At 37.3% G+C, this 21224-nt stretch overlaps 1 protein-coding gene, 1 long non-coding RNA gene and 1 other non-coding gene across 3 annotated transcripts; 2 read left to right on the top strand and 1 right to left on the bottom strand.

Annotated features, from left to right (window-relative positions):
* Positions 1-235: 235 nt before the first annotated feature.
* LOC140174381 (uncharacterized) lies at positions 236-703 on the bottom strand. The gene has a single exon (XM_072198827.1). The coding sequence runs from the start codon at positions 701-703 to the stop codon at positions 236-238; it is 468 nt and encodes a 155-aa protein (XP_072054928.1).
* A 6306-nt stretch (positions 704-7009) lies between these two features.
* LOC112703231 (uncharacterized) lies at positions 7010-9045 on the top strand. Its single transcript, XR_003154520.3, has 2 exons — positions 7010-7465; positions 8811-9045. It is a non-coding gene; the product is annotated as an uncharacterized lncRNA (long non-coding RNA).
* Positions 9046-19823: 10778 nt separating this feature from the next.
* Positions 19824-19927, top strand: LOC112704709 (small nucleolar RNA R71). The gene has a single exon (XR_003155320.1). It is a non-coding gene; the product is annotated as a small nucleolar RNA R71 (small nucleolar RNA).
* Positions 19928-21224: the final 1297 nt, after the last annotated feature.

Genomic DNA, 21224 nt, shown 5'->3' on the forward strand with positions numbered 1-21224 from the left:
GATCTTGCCTCGAGATGGTTCCCGCATATGCCACTATGTACTTCATCTAGGACTTCTTCCGTCTTAGAGGTGGGGACATATTTCAATAATGGTGTAGATATTCTCCTTCTATAAAGGACATTTCTCACCAAATTATAATTATGTGCTTCCCTTCTAACTTTTTGAGCCTCCTTTTGTTCATTGGGAGGAATGTCGAATTTTAGATATTCGATTAGTGGTGTCATCCATCCGAGATCTAGGTCGGAGACTGGCAAGACTCCAGCCTGTGGTCCGTCTTTGTGATCGAGGGATCCTGGAGAGTTTCTTGTATCAGGCATCTATTATTTCCCCCAGGTTTGGTACTTGCTAACTTGGAGAGGGCGTCTGCTCTGCTGTTAAGTTTCCGAGTTATGTGTCCGACCTCGGTTTTGGGGAATCGCCTAAGATACTCCATAGTTTTCTCTAAGTACCTTTTCATGTTTGGGTCTTTAGCCTGATACTCTCCATTAATTTGAAAAGTCACGACTTGAGAGTCACTGAAGACTACTACTTTGGTTGCTCCGATTTCATTCGCTAGCTTTAGTCCGGCAATCATGGCTTCATATTCTGCCTGATTGTTGGAGGCTGGAAATCCAAACTTCAAGGAGACTTCTATTTGAGTTCCTTTCTCATTGACTAGTATTATGTCTACACTGCTTCCGATTTTGTTGGAGGAGCCATCCATGTATAATTCCTAGGTCGCGGAGGCCTCCTCTTGTTCTCCTGTGTATTCAACTACGAAGTCGGTAAGGCATTGGGCTTTGATAGCTGTCCGAGTTTTGTATTTCAAGTTGAACTCGGATAACTGTATAGACCATTGAACTATTCTGCCCGCAACATATGTTTTCTGAAGGATTTGCTTCATGGGCTGGTTCGTCCGAACTCTTATGGTGTGAGATTGAAAATAAGGCCGAAGCCTTCTAGATGCTACTATCAAGGCATATGCAAACTTTTCAAGTTTTTGATACTTTAGTTCAGGGCCTTGTAACGCCTTGCTTGTGAAATAGACAGGATGCTGTCTGACCTCATCTTCCCATATTAATGCTGACGCCACAACCTTCTCGGTGACAACTAAGTATAACACGAGTTCTTCCTCTGCTTTTGGCCGGGTAAGAATGGGAGGTTAGCTAGGTACCTTTTGAACTCTTGAAATGCCTATTCGCATTCAGGAGTCCATTCGAACTGACATCCTTTTTTCAGTAGAGAAAAAAGAGGTAGGGATCTTAACACTGATCCTGCCAAGAATTTGGATAGAGCTGCAAGTCGGCCATTCAGTTGATGGACTTCCTTTAAACAGGTCGGGCTATTCATTTTCAGGATCGCTCTACACTTATCGGGGTTAGCTTCAATTCCCATTTGTGTTAGCATGAATCCTAGAAATTTCCCAGCTTCCACTGCAAAGGTGCACTTATCAGGATTTAATCTCATCCCATGCAATCTTATGATGTTGAAGACTTACGAGAGATTGTTCAGGAGGTTGGAGTCATCTTTGGTTTTCACCAGCATGTTATCTACATATACCTCCATTAGTTCTCCCAAGTGAGGTGTGAACACCTTGTTCATCAGCCTTTGATATGTCGCCCCTGCATTTTTTAATCCAAATGGCATGACCACATAGCAATAGTTCGTTCTTGGCATGATAAATGATGTCTTTTCTTGGTCTGGCTTGTACATCGGGATTTGATTATATCCCGAGTAGGAATCCATGAATGACAAATATTGATATCCCGAGTTAGAATCTACTAGGGTATCAATATTGGGTAGAGGATATGGGTCTTTTAGACATGTCTTGTTGAGATCGGTGTAGTCAACACACATTCTCCATTTGCCATTCTGTTTTTCGACCAACACCACGTTTGCTAGCCAGGTCGGATACTTGACTTCTCTAATAAAGCCTGCCTATAGTAGGGCTTGCACTTGCTCTTTGACTACTTGAGCCCGTTCAGGTCCTAGCTTCCTTCTTCTTTGCTGGACAGGTCGGGATCCTGGATGAACAGCCAATCTATGTGACATGAGTTTGGGATCTATTCCAGGCATGTCGGAAGCATTCCAGGCAAAGAGATCGAAATTCTCTTGTAGGAGTTGTACCAGCTTTTGCTTTAGATCTTTTGCTAAATTGGCTCCTATATTGGTGTTCTTCCCAATCTCTTGTCCGATCTGTACCTCTTCGGCCTTTCCTCCAGGTTGTGGCCGTAGTTCTTCTTTAAGTTGGACTCCCCCGAGCTCAATGGTATTGACTTCTTTGCCTTTACCTCTCAGGTTCAAGCTTTCTGGTGGACGAAATTGTGATCCTCAAAATTAGTCTCTTTGTATTTGTGTGAAATCAAAAATACCCCAAAGAGATCGTGGTGTGATAAATTGGGATCTTAATAATCCCTGGTGTGATCATAACTCCGTTCAACTTAACCAGCAAGTGTACTGGGTCATCCAAGTAATATCTTACGTGAGTAAGGGTCGATCCCACAGAGATTGTTGGTATGAAGCAAGCTATGGTCACCTTGTAAATCTCAGTTAAATGGATTCATAGGGTCAAATGTAATTGGATTAGATAATTTAAAAGATAAAAAAGGGATAGAAATACTTATGTAAATCAATAGTGGGGACTTCAGATAGGCGAGTGGAGATGCTAGAATCCTTTCGAATCTCTACTTTCTTATTACATTCATCCAATCCTTCTTACTCATTCCCATGACAAGCTGTATGTAAGGCATCACCATCATCAATGGCTACTTTCAATCCTCTCGGGAAAATGGTCCTATGCGTTGTCACTGCACGGCTAATCGTCTGGAGGCATCACCCTTGACAATGGCTACATCCCATCCTCTCAGTGAAAATGGTCCAAATGCTCTGTCACAGCATGGCTAATCATCTGTCAGTTCTCAATCAGGTTGGAGTAGAATCCATTGATTCTTTTGCATTTGTCATCACGCCCAGCCTTCAGGAGTTTGAAGCTCGTCACAGTCATTCAATACCGGAATCCTACTCGGAATACCACAGACAAGGTTAGACTTTCCGGATTTCCGAGATCCTACTCGGAATACCACAGACAAGGTTAGACTTTCTGGATCCCCATGAATGCCGCCATCTATCTAGCTTATACCACGAAGATTCTGTTGGGGAATCTAAGAGATATGCGCCCGGCCTAGAGTAGAACGGAAGTAGTTGTCAATCACGCGCGTTCATAGGTGAGAATGATGATGAGTGTCACGGATCATCACATTCATCAAAGTGTTGTGCAACGTATATCTTGGAATAAGAATAAAAGAGAATTGAATAGAAAGTAATAGTAATTGTATTGAAATTTGAGGTACAGCAGAGCTCCACACCCTTAATCTATAGTGTGTAGAAACTCCACCGTTGAAAATACATAAGTGAAAGGTTCAGGCATGGCCGAATGGCCAGCCCCCTGAATGATCAAAAGACCGAATGGCCAAAAGATGACTAATACACTAGTAAAAAGTCTTATTTATACTAAACTAGCTACTAGGGTTTACATGAGTAAGTAATTGATGCATAAATCCACTTCCGGGGCCCACTTGGTGTATTTTTGGGCTGAGCTTGATCTATCCACGAGCTGAGGCTTTTCTTAGAGTTGAACGCCAAGTTATAACGTGTTTTGAGCGTTCAACTCCGGATCATGACGTGTTTCTGGCATTTAACTCCAGACAGCAGCATGTACTTGGCGTTCAACGCCAAGTTACGTCGTCAATTCCCGAATAAAGTATGGACTATTATATATTTCTGGAAAGCTCTGGATGTCTACTTTCCAACGCCGTTAAGAGCGCTCCATTTGAAGTTCTGTAGCTCCAGAAAATCCATTTCGAGTGCAGGGAGGTCAGATTCCAACAGCATCAGCAGTCCTTTTGTCAGCCTTTTTCAGAGTTTTGCTCAAGTCCCTCAATTTCAGCCAGAAATTACCTAAAATCACAGAAAAACACACAAACTCATAGTAAAGTCCAGAAATGTGAATTTAATATAAAAACTAATGAAAACATCCCTAAAAGTAGCTTGAACTTACTAAAAACTACCTAAAAACAATGCCAAAAAGCGTATAAATTATCCGCTCATCACTTTCATTGTAACATTTTATCGCCAGCTTCTGGTCTCCTCCAATGGTAGCAATCCCTTCTAGTGTTGGAAACTTCATGCAAAGATGGGGAGTAGAAGCCACTGTTCCAAGTCGATTTAGAGTTGTTCTGCTTATCAGGGTATTGTAGGCAGAAGCTACATCGACGAAAATAAAATATATGCTTAAGGTCTTGGATTTCATCCCCTTTCTCAAAAATTGTGTGTAGGAAAATGAAGCCTAGTGGCTTAATGGGAGTTTCCCCTAGTCCGAAGAGAGTGTCGAGGTAGTCCCTTAGCTCCTTCTCATCCAATCCCAACTTATCAAATGTTGGTTTGAACAAGATGTCAGCTGAGCTCCCTTGATCTACCAGAGTTCTATGCAGATGAGTGTTACTACCGGGTCGTTGTGCCTGGGCACAATACCTTGCCCGTCCTTCTTAGTGAAAGAAATAGTTGAGAGGTCAGACCATTCGTTTCTGACTTGGTAGACTTCCTTCAAATGCCTTTTTCGAGATGATTTGGTTAGCCCTCCTCCCTCAAATCCTCCTGATATCATGTGGATATGTCGTTCTGGAGTCTGTGGGGGCAGACTTCTTCATCCATGACCTTCATCATCTCTTTTTGTTTTTCCATGATTGTCTGACCTTTCCATGAGATATCTGTCTAGCCGACCTTCCCTGGCCAGCTTTTCTATCATATTTTTTAGGTCGTAGCAATCATTAGTAGAGTGTCCATACAATTTGTGATATTCACAGTATTCATTATGACTTCCCTTTTTTTTGTTCTTGATTGATCGTGGGGGAGGGAGCTTTTCAGTATGGCAAATTTTCCTGTAGATGTCGACTAGAGAAACTCGCAGGGGAGTGTAAGAGTGATATCTCCTAAGCCTTTCAGGCCTGTCTTCTTCCTTTTTCTTGGGTTCCCTTTCCTTTTCTTTTGATTAGTGGGGATACCCTAGCCACCAATTTGGTTCTCGTAACCTGGCATTTTTCTCCATATTGATATACTTCTCAGCTCGTTCTTGTACATCACTCAAAAAAGTCGGGTGTCTCTTTGAGATGGACTGGGAGAAGGGTCCTTCTCGGAGTCTATTAACTAGGTGCATTATCACTGCTTCTGTAGGCAAGTCCTAAATTTCCAAACACACTTTGTTGAACCTTTCCATGTAGTTTCTCAGGGTTCTCCGACCTCCTGTTTCACTCCTAGTAGGCTAGGTGCGTGCTTGACTTTGTCCTTTTGGATTGAAAATCGCGTGAGGAACTTACGCAAGAGGTCGTCGAAGCTAGTGACTGACCTGGGGGGTAGGCCATCAAGCCACTTCATGGCCGCCTTTGTTAAAGTCGTCGGAAAGGCCTTGCAGCGAGTAGCATCTGACGCGTCGGCTAAGTACATCCGACTTTTGAAATTGCTGAGGTGATGTTTCGGGTCAATCGTCTCGTCATAGAGATCCATGTCAGGGATTTTAAAGTTTCTGGGACGTTAACCCTCATGATATCTTCGATAAATGGGTCCTCTCACCCCAATGGGGTGTCTTCCCGATCTACGCGAGAATCCTTTTTTCAGAGATTGGATTCCAGCCTCGAGAGCTTTTCTTCATGTTTTCTTCGTCGCTCGATTTCTCTCCTTAGGTTTCTCTCCGCTTCGCGCTGTCGCTCAATTGCTCTCCTTAGGTTTCTCTTCACGATGAGGAAGACGCTATTGTGGTCTGCGGCGCTGCGAGGGCAGGGGTGTGGCGAGCTGGACATGGTCTCCCTTAGCGCCTCCATTCCTCTCTTGTCTTTCTCTCTCCTTCTGATCTCTCCTCTCTTGCCGTTAGTGTGAGGTGTGTGCTGAGGAAGAAAGGAGTAGCGGCGGCGGCGAGGAGCAGCGGCGGCAGCGAGGAGCAGCAGCGGCGAGGAGGAGCAGCGGCGGCGAGGAGTAGCGGCAGCAGCGTCGGCAGTGGCGAGGAGATTCCCCACCGTCCCTTTTCCCTTCCCCTTCTTCTTCCTTGGAAACACCCCCATAGCGCGACCCTCCCTTCCCCCTTTTCTCGTTTTCTTTTTTATATATTTTTTTAGTTAGTAGTAATTTGGTAATAAAAATAAAAAATTTAGTAAAAAGAGATGATTTTAAAATTAAGTTAAACTTTCGGGACTATTTTGTAGCGAAAAAAAAGTTGGAGACGAAATAAATTTTCGACTTCTACGTTAGAACCAAAAACATACTTAACCCTTTTTTAAACTTACTTTGTAATATATTCATTACATCCTTATGAGAAAGCCTCTTTGCCATTTTCTTTAAAATTTGAATAATTTGAGACTGACTACTCTTGGAAGATAAATTAGTTTTTTTTTTGCCTGAATAACTAAGTATTTTTATTTATGTTGGTTTTCATTAAATTTTTGCAGCAAAATCATAGAAACATTTTGCAAAACGAGTAGGGAGATCATTGGAGAGTTACTAAAAGGAATATCAATAAGCTTGGGCCAAGAGGAAAACTACATACACAAAGTGATCAATTATGAGTCTACTTCCACATTCAGATCATGGGCTTCTAACCTTATTGTTACAAAATGATCTTCAAGGGTTTCAAGTTCTTCATAGTTGCAGCGGAGGCCTAGACCAAGTGGCAATCATATTGCCTCTTACACAAGCTACACCAAGTTCGAATCCTAGCTGAGACTGGGATGAGGTTTGATAAAACTTTAAAGTGTGGGTGTGTGTGTTGTGATTAGGGGTATTCAAAACCGATATGGACCAAACTAAACCAACTAACTAAACCGAAAAAATCGAAAATCGAATAAACCGAAAATCGAAAAAACCGAAATAATATATTTTGCTATTTTTATTGCGGTTCGGTTCGGTTTTCGATTTTGACAATGAAAACCCTAACCGAACCGAACCGAATCGGTATTAAACCAAACCCTAAAAACCAAACCTCCTCACCCCCAATTAACGTAACCTAACCTAACCCCTCCCCCCCAAATGGAAACCTAGCCGCTTTCTACTCTCACTCTCTCAGTTTCGCTCTCTGCACTCACTCTCAGTCTCACCGAAGAAACCCAGGGTCGGCGGCGAACCCATCTTCTTGCAGCACCTCCTCAGCCGGCGAACCCCTTCCTCCCACCACCTCGTAGCACCGTCGAAGCCTTCCTCCCAGCGCCACCGGACCTTTCTTTCCAGCCCCAGCCAGCACCACGCTCGCAGTCGTAGACACTACACCACCCAGCAGGCCAGCACCATCCAGCGGCACCCCAGTGCCACCAACAGGACCAATCTGGCCACCCGCAGCACCGTTTGTGGCCACCCATAGCAGTACTACTACGTTTCTGGCCTGGCCACCCACAATACAGCAGCCACCGGTTGGCCCTCTTCCTCCTTCCTATCCACTTGACTTCAGGTTTGATTTTCTCTCCTTCTATGTATCTGAAGCAATTAGACATGTTGGGTTTATAATTATGAAATAGTTAGGGTTTGATTTTGTTAATTATAATTTCTATGATTTTGAGTTGCTGAATTTGTTTAGAATTTTGTTAATTTCTTGTTAATAACTCTCATTCTATGCTTCTGAGTTGCTGGGTTTAAATTTGCCTGTTTTGCTTAGTTCAAATTCTGTGATTCTCTGATTCTGTGATTCTGATTTTATGATTATGTGATTCTGAATTGATTTTTAGTTTTCTGCACTTATTTTGCTTGTTTTGAAATTTTGTTAATAATACTGATGAGTTACTGTGCTTGTTTACTGATTTTGTTAATTTGAGTTGTTTGTTTTGAGTTGATTTTGTGATTTAATTTATTAATAATTCTGATTCTGTGATTCTGAGCTGCTGGGTTTAATTTATTTTTGCTTGTTTTGAGTTAATTTTGTGATTTATTTGTATTCAATTTCTGTTCAATCTATTTGTTCATTGTTGTTGATTGTTGTTCATTGTTGTTCATTATTTGTTCATTGTTGCTGATTGTTGTTCATTGTTCACTGTTGCTGAATGCTAGTAATTTTATTTTGTTGTGTTTCTGCTTCTGTTTTTTTAATTATTTGTTCATTGTTGTTCATTGTTGTTCATTGTTCATTGTTGTTGATTCCTAGTATTTGTGAGAAGGTGCATTTCAATTGCAAGTTATGAATTTCTTTGTACTATGAAAGATGCCTTCAACATTCTAAATATACTGATATAATGGTATTAAAAATAGAAAGGAAGAATTTTATTGTTTGTAATATACCTTTAGATGTGTTATTTTCTTGCATAAATTCTGTTAGTCTTTTGTTATTTTGTGTCATTTAATAGAGTTAGTTCATTTGTTTTACTATAAGAAATAAGTGATGGATAGATTGTGTGGAGAATAGCATTCTACTCCAAGTTATATGTGTTGTTCAGTTAAATATATAAATCATATATCTTGTCGCTACAATAGATTGAAAATGCTGGACTTTATAAAAATTGGAACTCTTAACTCAACCCTTTTCATTTATTGTTAGAGTTTTTCTAATAATATATCTATTTTTTTAACCTGGTGATAAGCAAGCTTTCCATGAATCAGGTCATGTTGTAGGCTGGTTCTTAAAACATTTTACATAAGTGTGTGTTTTATACAGGATAAAAAGTCAATACAGATGTTAAGATTTACATTTATATATGAGAGATTTGATTCTTTATTTGTGTATGCCCTTAATGTGATCTTTGATTTACACCAGCAATGTCAACTTTGATTTATGTAGTTTATTATTAATTCTGACAATATTGCAGCTTCAGATGCTTGCGGATCTTAAGGAGGAAGGTCCCGACACAGTTCACAGAGTGAAGAAATAACTAATAAGCACCTTGATTTCATTGCCATGTCTTATGTATGTTAAGTAATTTTTTTTACAACAGCACTAGGTATTGAAGTTAAAGTAGAAGCCAAGTATATTTGTTCTACAATTGTCTGTGTACTAGCGTCGTTACTTTTAGAACAATCCCCTAATCCAGTCTTATTTTTTTATTTGGGGTCCTATCCTACTAATCGTTTTCCATTGAAGCAATGAAATTGGACCAACGCTGCAATGCATAGTTATATAATTTAAGGAAACTGGTAATTTTTTTTAATTGATTGAAAAACCGAACAAACTGAACCAAATCAAACCGAATTTAATTGGTTTGGTTTGGTTCAGATGGTCTCGGTAAAAAAATTAAATCAAACCGAACCGCAATTTAATTAAACGATTTGATCGAATGATTTTTTAAACGAATGATTTTTTTTTTAAAAATCGAACCAAACCGTATTGCAAACACCCCTAATTGTGATACCTAGAATTAGGAGTTGTTTAATCCACTTGACCCAAAAAAAAAAAAAGGTTCTTCATAGTTGCAAGTGGATCCCTATCCAACCTCCTTTCTCGTTAACACTGGGGATCACATGGAGGTAAAGCAATAGTCACTCAAGACCCAAATAAAAAGAGCTATATTCACTTTTTCATTCAATTTAATTAAAAAAAATATTATTTAAGTTAACCTTTATTCTTAATTTTTTCCCTGACATTTAAAGAAACATTCTAGTAGAATTATATTACGGTGGTTATAGTACTTTAAAAAATATTGCTAAAATTAAAATCACGCTATTTATTGTTTAACAACTCTTTAAAATAGTATTACTTCAAAAAAATATTATCAAAATATAAAAAAAGTATGACTTTAATTTTAATAATATTTACATAATCATTATAATTAGCATAACGTAGTCATATTAAAATCTACCATATTTAAAAATTAAAATATCTTATTTTTATTTTAAATTTTTTATTTCGTCTCATATTAGTTTTCTAATCAAAATTAATTTTTTTCTTCTTACTTTTATTATTAAGCTAGTTTTACTAGAATCACATTCCCGTAATCATTGTAATTATAATTTTTGCCGTTACTTAAAAGAAAATCATAATAAATAAATGCATATTTTAAAAAAAATTAAATTATAACTAAAAAAATTAAACTAAGATAAAATAAGATATTTGAATAAAAATAAAATATATAAAATATTAGAAATAAAATTAAAATTTAGTTTAAATGATAGAAGCTAAAATAGTATATATTTTATCCTTTAACTAATTTTTTTTATCTGTCTTATAACAGAATAATAAAAAGTTTTCACGTCATTAAACTTTTTCATGAACACTAAGACTTATTTTGATAAAACTTTTCGAAAAGGTGTTTGTGTTTTTTAAAAGCACAAGCTCCTCATTTTATATTTGGTAAATAAGAAATACCATGTACTTGTACTTGCAGCTTTTAAAAGATCGAATTACTTTTAAAAGTACCTAAGGTAGAGCTTTTTAAAGTTAGCTTGTACTTTTCAAAATTTAAAAGTCTAATATAACCTCATATATTAACTAATTTTTAAATTTAAGGCTTAAATTTATGTTTTTTGTAGTATTTTTTAATTTTAAAAATTATTTTATTAAACATAATTGTTTGTATTTATTAAAAGTCATTTTTAATTTAATTTATCAAATATAAATAGTGCACTTCTTAAAAAATCATCTTTTGAAAAATAACTTTTATAAACTATTTTTCAAAAATTAAAACTTTACCAACCTAAACCAAAGTACATCCATATACAGTGCTGTCTATATAGTTTGGTTGTTCAAAACTAACAAATATAAACTACTTTTCGCATCTAGTCCATGAAAATTATTTTAAAAGAGTAATGCTAGAGGGCTAGCAATTTTTGTGATTGTTAACCATCAACTAACCATCAATGATGATTTGATGGTGTGAGATTGGTGTGAAATTTCATCAAATGGCTCACCTTCCTCTGCTGGTTACATGCTGGCCAAAATTCAATAAAACTGCTGGCTCTCTAGACTTTTTCATTTTAAAATATATATAGTTGATTGTTTATGATGAATTATTTAATGCTCAGATACTAGATACTGACCAATGGAAAATACAAGAGCAACATACATCGTGCTATTGTGAATAATAAAGGTACAAGAATTACCATAGGTGCGGCACATGGGCCACCGCTTGACGACACTTTTGGCCCTGCAACTCAGCTTCTTGGGGAGCATGATCTCCCTTTATATCAACCCATTACATATAGAGATTATATGAATCTTCAGCAAAGTAATGAATTGGACAAGAAGAGTTGCTTAGATCATGTTCGCATTTAAATTGCATGTGTGTTTCGTGTCGTGCTGTTGTTTGTAATTTGTGATTGAATTGATTGTGGGAATGAAATTTAGACTTATTAGCTTGTCTAGTTGAAAAATAAATGGAGTTACTACCCCAGGAACGATAATTACTGTATTGTATTGAATTGAATAGAACAGTGAATCTTATATCTGTTTGTATCTATTTTGACTTGTATACAAGTAAATAAAGTTACTATGCATAACCAAAACAAAAAAAAAATGTTACTATGCAATTGCTTCAGTACTACGAAAACCATAGGATAATTACTATGAAAACTAGTGAATCTTATATCTGTTTTTATGGTCACCTTACCTAAAAACTGTGACCATAGCCTTATCTATAATCACAGTTTTGGTCGTGACCATAGCTCCTATGGTGACACCTCCTTAAACCGTGACCATAGCCTTATATATGGTCACGGTTTTCACCGTAGCCATAACTTATCTATGGTAATTAACCTGTTTTATTTTATGAATTTTTTTTAAAATATAATCACATTTCAAAATGATGATAATCACAAAATAAATCTAAGAATGAGAAATTTAATAAATGTAAATCATAAAAGTTTCATTAAAAAGTAGATATCCATTACAACGCTAATCAAAATAGGATGTAATTTATCCATTACATGTAATATCGAATAAAATCTCTTATCAAAATGTAAAGAACACATCAAAATAATACATTTAGATAACCAAAATCATTATAAGACCCATCCCATCTTATATTTGTATAGAACATATTTTCTTCACATCATGTCCTCATACTAGCAAAAGAAATAAAGAAGTTAGAACAGAACAAAAATGTTTTTGATGATGCATGCAGTGCAGTTGAGTAATGAATATGGAGCACAAGTTAAATAAGTCAATCAATATGAAAATTTCAACCACTAAATAACAAGGAGCATTTGCTAAGGTTTTAAGCCATTTGGTAATGTTTATATGTTTTTAATCTATCTTTGAGTGGAACTTTAACTCCCCTGTTGAAATCGCTTAAAACTAAAAAAAATTCAGCACAAAGAAACAACCACAACCAAAATAGAAGCTTAAAAAATAAGGTAATACCGAAATACTATTATTAGCTTCCAACCCATCAAACAAATTAAGTAATCAACACAAGTAAAACAGAAAAACAAGATCGAGTGTGAAATCAATAGACAAAGTCGAATTTAAAATAATAATAATGCTAATTGCTATATATTACTGAGTACTGAGTCAATGCTGATTACTACCCTTTCACTTTCATGTATTATTATTGCTTTATCTATTTTTCTATACATTTTGAAAGAAACAATGGTAGGTTATGCATCTTACTTCGTAATTAGTTTCTTACTCTTTTATTCAATACGTACTCATGGAGCCAATTAGCCAAATGTCTAATTTGATGACCATGTAATATCTTTTTAATTTGATAAATAGTGCAATTATTTTATATAGTGGTTGAAATTTTTAATTTGATAACGAACTAGATTCTATTGTAGATTTGCTTAAGGCCAATAAAATCAACAATAAAATTAACATCAACAGCAATCAGCCACTATTAAGCAATCAGCCACTATTAATTTAACTACTAATTTCGACAGTACTTACTTCCATATCTTTTGACACATGGTTCGATCCCAGTGAAGGAGGAATACTTCGCCTCGCATCATTTGGTGCACTACTTGCATCAGGCAGAGATTGTTGGACAGCTTCTATCATTACTTGCACTTGTTCCGTACTCATACTAGGATTAACTTATTGCAACAATATTTTGATCAAGCTCGTTAAACCATCCAACTTGGAAGTTAAGTTATTTTGATTTTTCTCCATAGTTAAAACCACTTCAGTATGTTGTTGTTGTTGTTGCATTTGTCGGATTTGCTTATCCTTTTTAAGAGAGGATTTTGTGACTGATCGACCATAGAAACGAACTATACCATGTCTCTTCTTTCCAAAAACCATTTGAAGCGCTTCATCATCACTGTATCCAACTTGCTTTAAATTTTGAAGATGATTCTATTACACAGAAGAAAAACTGAAATAAGTCCATGTACGCATATGCTGAAAATAAAAAATGATTTACACATTTCTTTTAGTGTACATTTCTACGAAACTAAACAACTCACAATCGTCTCTTGTGTTTTCGAATCAGTCTCTCCTTTCTTGTTAGAACGAGTTACAACAAACATCTCAAACTGTGATGGATCTTCATTGTCCTCTTTTTTTGCACGCTACAAAGAAACCACCAAGATTACTCGAAGTCAACACAGATGAAGTCAACACAGATGACATGAAAGATGTAAAGATACTTAAATACGAAGCACAAATATAATACCAATTCAGCATGTACTAATTCAAAACTAACTGGACCCATTCGATGATTCTATTTTTGTTTGGATCTATTTTCACGATTTTTGTCAGAAATAATTTACATACTGTTGCAATGTAAAAATACATAAAGTTAGTTAAATACACGATACCATTAATAAAGCCAAGAAAGTTGTGAAAATAACTTACTTTGATGATATTAAGACTCCAAAATTGAACTAATTTTCTAAAATGCAGTTTAGGTACAGTAATTGGACGATTTTTCATCATCTCTCTGAATGAGTTGTACGGTGTATAGTGGTATTTTTTTATACGTTTCTTAAATTGCTTCTATGACTCTCCAATGGTATCTATCACCCAAGGCTCAGCATCACTTGGAATGTTATATTTAAACTACGAATAAACAGTGAATTATGTTATTTTACCATACAATGCTAAGCCTAATTGTAAACAATTTAAAAAGGAGAATGGTCTAGTTACCTTTGCATAATCCAACATTGAAGTTTTAGTCTCACTTGACACAGCTTGCCAACTAGTATATAATAACGTGACCAAATTAGAGTTTCTTGCAAGTGTATCTAAGAATCGACTAAACAATTGAACCTGTGTCTTTGTTGGGCCGATAGGTGGTGGACGAAATTGTGATTTCTATCTTTTGAGCTTTAGCATATATTTACTCTTAGGGCACTGTTTATTCTCACAACTCCGTTCAACTAACCAGCAAGTGTACTGGGTCGTCCAAGTAATAAACCTTACGTGAGTAAGGGTCGAATCCACAGAGATTGTTGGTATGAATCAAGCTATGGTCACCTTGTAAATCTCAGTTAGGGAGATTAAAGGGGAATTGTAATTATTGGAATAAAGAAATAAAAAAAGAATAATAAAAGGGATAGAACACTTATGCAGATTCATTGGTAGGAATTTCAGATAAGCGGATGGAGATGCTGTAGAGCTCAGGGACGCCTGCTCTCCTACTGCTTCTATTCAATCCTTCTTACTCCTTTCCATGGCAAGCCTTGTATAGGGGTTCACCATCAACTGTGGCTACTTTCTTCCTCTCGGGGAAATATCCTGTGCGGCTGTCACTCGCACAGCTAACCAGTCTGGAGGCATCACCCATGGCTGATGGCTACATCCCATCCTCGCAGTGAAAACTAATGCTCACGCATTCTGTCACAGTACGGCTAATCACCGGTTGGTTCCCTCCCCTACTGGAATAGAATCCCTCTTTTGCGTCTGTCACTAACGCCCAGCAGGTTACAGGTTTGAAGCACGTCACAGTCATTCATTACCGGAATCCTACTCGGAATACCACAGACAAGGTGAGACTTTCCGGATTCCCAGGATCCTACTCGGAATACCACAGACAAGGTGAGACTTTCCGGATCCTCATAAATGCCTCCATCTATCTAGCTTATACCACGAAGATTCTGTTGGGGAATCTAAGAGATATACATTCAAGCTCTGTTGCATGTAGAACGGAAGTGGTTGTCAATCACTCACATTCATAAGTGAGAATAATAATGAGGGTAATCTGACCCATCACATTCATCATGTTCTTGGGTACGAATGAATATCTTGGAATAAGAATAAGAGAGATTTGAATAAAAGATAATAGAATTTCATTAATACTTGAGGTACAGCAGAGCTCCACACCCTTAATCTATGGTGTGCAGAAACTCCACCGTTGAAAATACATAAGCAAAGAGTTCAGGCATGGCCGAACGGCCAGCCCTCTCTAACGTGATCACCGGATTCAAAATACAATCCAGGATGTCTAATACAATAGATAAATATCCTATATATACTAGACTAGCTACTAGGGTTTACATGAGTAAGTAATTGATGCATAAATCCACTTCCGGGGCCCACTTGGTGTATGCTTGGGCTGAGCTTGATTAATCCACGTGTAGAGGCATTTATTGGCGTCAAACTTCAGGTTATGACGTGTTTTGGGCGTTCAACTCCGGATCATGACGTTTTTCTGGCGTTTAACTCCAGACAGCAGCGTGTACTTGGCGTTTAACGCCAAGTTACGTCGTCATTCTTCGAATAAAGTATGGACTATTATATATTGCTGGAAAGCCCTGGATGTCTACTTTCCAACGCCGTTGAGAGAGCGCCAATTGGAGTTCTATAGCTCCAGAAAATCCATTTCGAGTGCAGGGAGGTCAGATTCCAACAGCATCAGCAGTCCTTTTGTCAGCCTTCTTCAGAGTTTTGCTCAAATCCCTCAATTTCAGTCAGAATTTACCTGAAATCACAGAAAAACAGACAAACTCATAGTAAAGTCCAGAAATATGAATTTAACATAAAAACTAATGAAAACATCCCTAAAAGTAGCTCAAACTTATAAAAACTATATAAAAACAATGCCAAAAAGCGTATAAATTATCCGCTCATCACAACACCAAACTTAAATTGTTGCTTGTCCCCAAGCAACTGAAAATCAAATAGGATAAAAGAAGAGAATATACTACAAATTCCAGAATATCAATGAATATTAATTTAATTAGATGAGCGGGACTTGTAGCTTTTTGCTTCTGAACAGTTTTGGCATCTCACTTTTTCCTTTGTAGTTTAGAGAGATTGGCGTCTCTGGGAACTTAGAATTTCAGATAGTGTTATTGACTTTCCTAGTTAAGCATGTTGATTCTTGAACACAGCTACTTATGAGTCTTGGCCTTGGCCCTAAGCACTTTGTCTTCCAGTATTACCACCGGATACACAAATGCCACAGACACATAACTGGGTGAACCTTTTCAGATTGTGACTCAGCTTTGCTAAAGTCCCCAGTTAGTGGTGTCCAGAGCTCTTAAGCACACTCTTTTGCTTTGGATCACGACTTTAACCACTTAGTCTCAAGCTTTTCACTTGGACCTTCATGACACAAGCACATGGTTAGGGACAGCTTGATTTAGCCGCTTAGGCCTGGATTTTACTTCCTTGGGCCCTCCTATCCATTGATGCTCAAAGCCTTGGATCCTTGCTACCCTTGCCTTTTGGTTTTAAGGGCTATTGGCTTTTTCTGCTTGCTTTTTCTTTCTATTTTTTTTTCCGCCACTTTTTTTTTTCACTGCTTTTTCTTGCTTCAAGAATCAATTCATGAATTTTTCAGTTCATCAATAACATTTCTCTTTGTTCATCATTCTTTCAAGAGCCAACAATTTTAACACTCATAAACAACAAGATCAAAAATATGCACTGTTCAAGCATTCATTCAGAAAACAAAAATTATTGCCACCACATCAATATAATTAAATTAAATTCACTAATAATTTCGAAAATTATGTACTTCTTGTTCTTTTGAATTAAAACATTTTTCTTTTAAGAGAGGTGAATGATTCATGGAATTATTCATAATCTTTAAGGCATGGTTACATACTAATGATCATGAAGTAAAGACACAAAACATAAATAAACATAGTATTAAAAACCAAAAACAGAAAGAAAATAGAGAACAAGGAATGAATCCACCTGAGTGAGGGTGGCGCCTTTTTGAAGGTCCAATGGTGCTTTTTGAGCTCCTCTATGTCTCTTCCTTGTTTCTGTTGAATGATTCATAATAATTTTGGTTTTTCTACCCTTAGTTGCTTCCAATATTTGTGTGGAGGACAACTTATCCCCTGAGGTATCTCAGGGATCTCTTGATTTGCAGCCACATGTTATGCCACTGAGCTATGACGGCTTATATTTTTCCATCTCCCAAGACTCAGAGGTGGAAGCTTTTGTCTTCCCTTTGAGGTTTCTCTGGCCTTAGGTGCCATTAATGGTAATGGAAAAGCAAAAAAAGCTATGCTTTTATCACACCAAACTTAAAATATTGCTCGCCCTCGAGCAAGAAAAGAAAGAAGAGAAGAAGAAGAAGAAGATGGAGGTGAGTGAGGGGAGATGGATTCGGCTATATGGGTGGGATTGGGTGGGAAAGAGAAGTTGAATTGTAAAGGTAGGCGGGGTGTATGGGGAAGAGTGAATAGATGTAGGTGGTGAATGAAAAATAGAAGGGATGATCATGAATGGAAAGAGAGAGGGCGAGGTAGGTGGGGATCCTGTGAGGTCCACAGATCCTGAGGTGAAAAGAAATACCATTCCTTCACCATATAGGCATGTAAATTGCCTTGGCACACCATTCTGGCGTTCAAACGCCCATTGGTGCATGTTCTGGGCGTTCAACGCCCATGTGATGCATGTTTCTGGCGTTGAACGCCAGTTTCATGCTTGTTCCTGGCGTTCAGCGCCAGTTTTTCCTCTCTGTGCACCATCCTGGCGTTTAACGCCAGGATGTTGCTTGTTTTGGGCATTCAGCGCCAGAATGGTGCTCTGTTCTGGCGTTGAACGCCGGCCAGATGCACCTTCTGGGCGTTGAACGCCAGCCCGTGCGTCCTCCAGGGTGAAAAATTTTTTTCTTCTGTTTTTGACTCTGTTTTTAATTTTTTTGATTTTTTCGTGACTCCTCATGATCATGTACCTAATTAAACACAAAAATAACACTAAAACAAAATAAAATAAGATTAGATCAATAAAATTGGGTTGCCTCCCAACAAGCGCTTCTTTAATGTCAATAGCTTGACAGTGGCTCTCATGGAGCCACAAGATGATCAGGTCAATTTAGTGTGTTGTCTCCACACCAAACTTAGAGTTTGGATATGGAATTTGAACACCAAACTTAGAGTTTGGTTGTGACCTCACAACACCAAACTTAGAGTTTGACTGTGTGGGCTCTTCTTGACCTTGAACTGAGAGAAACTCTTCATGCTTACTCTCTTTTGTCACAGAGGGATAACCATGTGCTTGAAACACAAGGTATTCCCCATTCAATTGAAGGACTAACTCACCTCTGTTGACATCTATCACAGCTTCTGCTGTGGCAAGGAAAGGTCTTCCTAGGATGATGGATTCATCATCTTCCTTCCTAGTGTCTAGGATTATGAAATCAGCAGGGATGCAAAGGCCTTCAACCTTTACTAGCACGTCCTCTACTATTCCATAAGCTTGTCTCATTGACTTATCTGCCAATTGTAATGAGAACAAGGCAGGTTATACCTCAATGATTCTCAGCTTCTCCATTACAGAGAGTGGCATCAGATTTATCCCTGACCCAAGATCACATAGAGCTTTCTCAAAGCTCATGGTGCCAATGGTGCAAGGTATTAAGAACTTGCCAGGATCTTGTTTCTTTTGAGGCAGAGTTTTCTGAATCCAAGTATCCAGTTCACTAATGAGCAAGGGAGGTTCACTTTCCCAAGTCTCATTACCAAACAGCTTGGCATTCAGCTTCATGATAGCTCCTAAGTATTGAGCAACTTGCTCTCCAGTCACATCTTCATCCTCTTCAGAGGATGAATATTCTTCAGAGCTCATGAATGGCAGAAGGAGATTTAATGGAATCTCTATGGTCTCTGTATGAGCCTCAGATTCCTCAGGATCCTTAATTGGAAACTCCTTCTTGTTTGAGGGACATCCCAGGGGGTCTTCCTCACTAGGATTTTCGTCCTCCTCCTCCCCTATGCATTCGGCCACTTTGATTAAATCAATGGCCTTGCACTCTCCTTTTGGATTTTCTTCTGTATTGCTTGGGAGAGTACTGGGAGGAGTTTCAATGACTTTCTTACTCAGCTGGCCCACTTGTGCCTCCAAATTTCTAATGGAGGATCTTGTTTCATTCATGAAACTAAAAGTGGCCTTTGACAGATCAGAGACTATATTAGCTAAATTAGAATTATTTTGTTCAAAGTTCTCTGTCTGTTGCTGAGGAGATGATGGATATGGCTTACTATTGTTCAGCCTATTGCGTCCACCATTGTTAAAGCCTTGTTGAGGCTTTTGTTGATCCTTCCAGGAGAAATTTGGATGATTTCTCCATGATGAGTTATAGGTGTTTCCATAAGGTTCACCTAAGTAATTAACCTCTGCCATGGCAGGGTTCTTAGGATCATAAGCTTCTTCAGAAGCTACCTCTCTAGTACTGTTGGATGCATGTTGCAATCCATTCAGATTTTGAGAGATTATGTTGACCTGTTGAGTCAACATTTTGTTCTGAGCCAATATGGCATTCAGAGCATCAATTTCAAGAACTCCTTTCTTCTGAGGTACCCCATTATTCACGGAATTCCTCTCAGAGGTATACATGAACTGGTTGTTTGCAACCATGTCAATGAGTTCTTGAGCCTCTTCAGGCGTTTTCTTCAGGTGAATAGATCCACCTGCAGAATGATCCAATGACATTTTTGAAAATTCAGAGAGACCATAATAGAATATATCTAACATGGTCCATTATGAAAACATGTCAGATGGACATCTTTTGGTCAATTGCTTATATCTTTCCCAAGCTTCATAGAGGGATTCACCATCTTTTTGTTTGAAGGTTTGAACATCCACTCTCAGCTTGCTCAGCTTTTGAGGAGGAAAGAATTTATCCAAGAAGGCAGTGACCAGCTTATCCCAGGAGTCCAGGCTATCCTTAGGTTGTGAATCCAACCATATTCTAGCTCTGTCCCTTACAGCAAAAGGAAAAAGCATGAGTCTGTAGACTTCAGGATCAACTCCATTCGTCTTTACAGTCTCACAAATCTGCAAGAACTCAGTTAAAAACTGATAGGGATCTTCAGATGGAAGCCCATAAAACTTGCAGTTTTGTTGCATCAAAGCAACTAATTGAGGCTTAAGCTCAAAGTTATTGGCTCCAATGGCAGGAATGGAGATGCTTCTTCCATCAAACTTGGATGTTGGCTTTGTGAAGTCACCAAGCATTCTCCTTGCATTATTATTATTATTATTATTTTCGGCTGCCATATCCTTCTCTTGTTCGAAAATTTCTGAAAGGTTGTTTCTGGATTGTTGTAATTTAGCTTCTCTTAATTTTCTCTTCAGAGTCCTTTCAGGTTCGTGGATCTAATTCAACAAGAGTGCCTTTTTCCCTGTTCCTGCTCATATGAAAGAGAAGAAACAAGAAAAGAAAGAGGGATCCTCTATGTCACAGTATAGAGATTCCTTTCTGTTAGTAGAAGAAGATAGAGGTAGAAGAATGAAGAAGGAGGTTCGGATTTGTGGATGAAGAGAGGTGAAGAGAAGTGTTAGTAATTAATTAATTAAATAGAAGAAGAAAAGAGAGGAGAAATTTCGAAAATAATTTTTGAAAAAGAGGTTAGTAATTTTCGAAAATCAAAGACAAAATATAATTAAAATTAAAATTTAAAACAAAAAGAATTTTTGAAAAAGAGAGGGAGAATTTTCGAAAATTAGAGAGGGAAAAGTAGTTAGGTGGTTTTGAAAAAGATAAGAAACAAACAAAAAGTTAGTTAGTTGATTGAAAAAGATTTGAAATCAAAATTTGAAAAAGATAAGAAGATAAGAAGTTTAGATAAGATATTTTTGAAATCAAATTTTGAAAAAGATAAAATTTTTGAAAAAGATAAGATAAAAGATAAAAAGATATATTTGAAAAAAGATATTTTGAAAAAGATTTAATTTTTTAAATTGACTTAACTAACAAGAAATTACAAGATAAGATTCTAGAACTTAAAGATTGAACCTTTCTTAACAAGAAAGTAACAAACTTCAAATTTTTGAACCAATCACATTAATTGTTAGCTAATTTTCGAAAATTTGATATAAAGATAAGAAAAAGATTTTTGAAAATATTTTGAAAAATAATTTTGAAATTTTCAAAAATTATGTCAAAAAT

Source organism: Arachis hypogaea, chromosome 7 (assembly GCF_003086295.3).
Source record: "Arachis hypogaea cultivar Tifrunner chromosome 7, arahy.Tifrunner.gnm2.J5K5, whole genome shotgun sequence".
Taxonomy (NCBI): domain Eukaryota; kingdom Viridiplantae; phylum Streptophyta; class Magnoliopsida; order Fabales; family Fabaceae; genus Arachis; species Arachis hypogaea.